At 37.6% G+C, this 3,114-nt stretch overlaps 1 protein-coding gene across 1 annotated transcript in view; it reads left to right on the top strand.

Moving 5' to 3' along the window:
- The window catches only part of LOC107675425 (transforming growth factor beta receptor type 3-like), a 161,517-nt gene that overhangs the window by 46,579 nt on the left and 111,824 nt on the right, over positions 1 to 3,114 (top strand). The window contains exon 3 of the mRNA XM_016469757.1: positions 545 to 732. Coding sequence (XP_016325243.1) covers positions 545 to 732 — 188 coding nt within the window. The remainder of the gene's footprint in view (positions 1 to 544; positions 733 to 3,114) is intronic.

The raw sequence follows: 3,114 nt of genomic DNA, 5'->3' as shown, positions 1-3,114 counted from the left end.
ATAAGCAGTATCTATAAGAGTAGTAATACCATTAAAACCTTAACGATACCCATCCCTATATATATATATATATATATATATATATATAATTTATTACTTTAATGCAGTGAAATTGAACTATAACTCAATTCCACCATATAAAGTGTATGAATTATTTTGTATTAGATTTTTTTTTCAGTAGCAGAATGATACTCTCATGATGTCAAATTCAGTAAATGTGTTGGGTTTATGTTTTATATTAGTAACCATATTTAATGAATCTGTCATGTTCTGAACTGTGCTTGTTCTCAACAGCACACTGTTATGCTGGGGCAGGTTATGAAATTTGCAAAGTGATTATATTGCAATGTTGTTTGAGTTGTTTGAGTTGTTGCTAAAGGTTTTTTATCATAATTGGCTTGCACAAAGTCATATAGGATGCTTTGAGCTCTTACATACTTGTGGCATGGATTTGAAATGACTTAACAGAGTTCTTTGTAAAAAATCTTTATGCAGATTAATGAGGCAGAGTGTGTGTTTATTCATGTTTTTGTATTATTTGCAGGTCCATTGTCTCGGAGCCCTTGTGAACTTTTGCCAGTTGGGGTGGGTCACCCAGTTCAGGCCATGTTAAAGAGTTTTACTGCCCTATCAGGCTGCGCTAGCCGAGGAACCACCAGCCTCCCTCAGGAGGTGCACATCATCAACTTACGAAGAGGCAATGCACAAGGAGACAGAGAGAAACCAGCAGAGGTGAGATTCCTTCACTACTAGACGTTTACCAGCACCTCAAATACAGCAAAGGCTCCTTATGTGCACTGCAAAGCCTTAATTAAATGCATCCAATAGCTGGTCTCTCAGTCATGTCAAGTTGCGTCATAATTAAGCATTAGAACATGAAGTTGATGAATAATCAAGAATAGTAGCATGACCTCAGATGTTCTCATGCTTTAATGCTGCAGTTTTGCAAAGTAAACAAAAATGTGAATCAGAGAAACTCCAAAACACAATTCTAAAGATAAGTTTCAGTATTCATTTATTTATGAATAATACAGTAAAACAGTAATACAGTTGTTCCTGTGACGGCAAAGCAGGCATTACTCCAGTCTTCATGTCACATGATCCTTCTTAAATCATTCTGATATGCTGATTTAGTGCACAAGAAACAATTTAATTATAATCAATGTTGAAAACGGTTGTGCTGCTTAATATTTTGTGGAAACAGTGATTTTTTTTTAACCTTTTTTTTTAAATTTTTGACCTAAATTTGCTAAATTCAAAATGTATATTTCAGTGATTTCACAGCTTTAAAATGTACTCTATTTTTAGACTGTCATCTTTAGTTATACAAGATTTGGTTCCCTTAAACAGATTCAATGTAGTTACAGTATAGTTTGTATTTGCTTGGAAACAATTTTGAAAGTTCTAGGTTGTAGTGTGGCTAAATATTTATTTATCGATTGATTTAATGGGTGGCTTGACTAAAACTGAACCATTTTAAATAGTCTTTAGTTTGTTGCTTCACAAGCTATATTTTAAAAGTACTGTACTTTAGCCATTATTTCCTTCAGTATTTCCAAGCAACATTAAACACAGACCAGCAGAAATGTTGTCAGACAAAATGGGTGCTGAGGACCCCATGTGTGCACTATTTTAGGTTGTTCAAATAGCAATTTCACTGTTGTGAAACATCAAACCACTAAAACCGGGAAACAAAGAGTTGTATGGCTTCTTGGCAGAGCTGTTTCTTGCAGGTTTAACTTGCAATGATGAAGTGGGTTTAAACATACTTTGATTTTGAACTTGGCTGAGGTGAGATGATTTGGCTGGGTTGTAAAGTTTTAATTCTCTTGTTAGTTGGTGGGGGTTTTGTAGAAACAGCGTGGGGTGCGCCCACAGGGTTTGCGTATGAATTGATGTAATTGCTGGATGGACTATTTGGCTGAGAGCAGTGCTGATTCTAGATGTTTGCAATGAGATGGTACAATCTTGTGTTTGCATTAACATTTCTGTAATTACAGCTTTTGAGCACATGCACAAAAACACTGGTTTAAGAAAATAATGAGATAAGATACTAATATGAACCTTTTCTACCCAAGTTGTACTTTTTTCTAGTCTCATTAGTAACTAGTGAATATGGAAAGAAAATATGTACTTGGAAAAAGATTGTCCTTCAAGTTTTCAGCCCTCACATATCCCAAGAAAAACACCATTGGGCCTCAGGAAAGTTGGGGTACGTTTTGGAACCTCTGTCTGGACTTTTGTGAGCGAAAAGGGAGTCCGAAAGAGGGAGTGAGAAGGGCCAAAAGAAGAAAGAAAGACAGAAAGAGTGCAAATGGGCGCAGTTGTCGGGCACTATCAGCCACGCGGATCGAGAAAGGCTCTTTCTCCTTTCTGAGCTCTGTGTGGCTTGGACTCACAGCTCTATTGAAATACAATATCGGTCCCTGCCGACACAGACAATGACGGCTTTAAACCGCCTTGCTTTCGCTGTCGTGTGTTTTTTGCATCAGGGAGCAAGTATCACTCAACTGGGTCGGCGCAGACAAAAAGCTCTCTTCTTCTCCCCTGCCAGGTTTCAAAGCCCCCTCGGATTTTACTCTGTGGCGCTCCATTAGACTGCCGCTCTTATCCATACCATGTACTGTGTGCCCTCATGCATTGTAATCAGGATCGCTGTGAAGGGTTGTTGTTCCTTCCACCCTGACAGACAGGAAGCAGAAGAAAAGTGCACTGGCCAAAGCACAGGAGCGGAGTGCTGTAAACATCCGTGCCAGAGAGATCAGATTGTTGTTGGTGGCTTCAGTATGTGAAACAAAAGCCTGAGGAATGTTATCTGACGAAAAAGAGTAAGCAACACGAGAGAGAGAGAGCTTCTTTTGTTTGCAAGTTGTCAATACCAATGTCATTTGCAAACAAAAGATTTAAGTGTTTGATAAAAAACTACTTGCCATTAACTTTATTAGGAGCTACTTTAACGTTTATCTTAAGAACTCCATGTGGTGATACATACTGTATTTGGAATATTCATCAAAATGAAGCCACTAAAAAGAGAACACGAGGAACAAAATCTGGTCCTTAGACTGGCTCATTACTGTTTATCACCTATATGAAATGTTTAAAAAATTGTTTAAA

The sequence above is a fragment of the Sinocyclocheilus anshuiensis genome, unplaced genomic scaffold, assembly GCF_001515605.1.
Source record: "Sinocyclocheilus anshuiensis isolate Anshui unplaced genomic scaffold, SAMN03320099.WGS_v1.1 scaffold1696, whole genome shotgun sequence".
NCBI lineage: Eukaryota > Metazoa > Chordata > Actinopteri > Cypriniformes > Cyprinidae > Sinocyclocheilus > Sinocyclocheilus anshuiensis.
The sequence above is the reverse complement of the archived record's forward strand: the minus strand, read 5'-3'. Positions and strand labels throughout refer to the sequence as shown.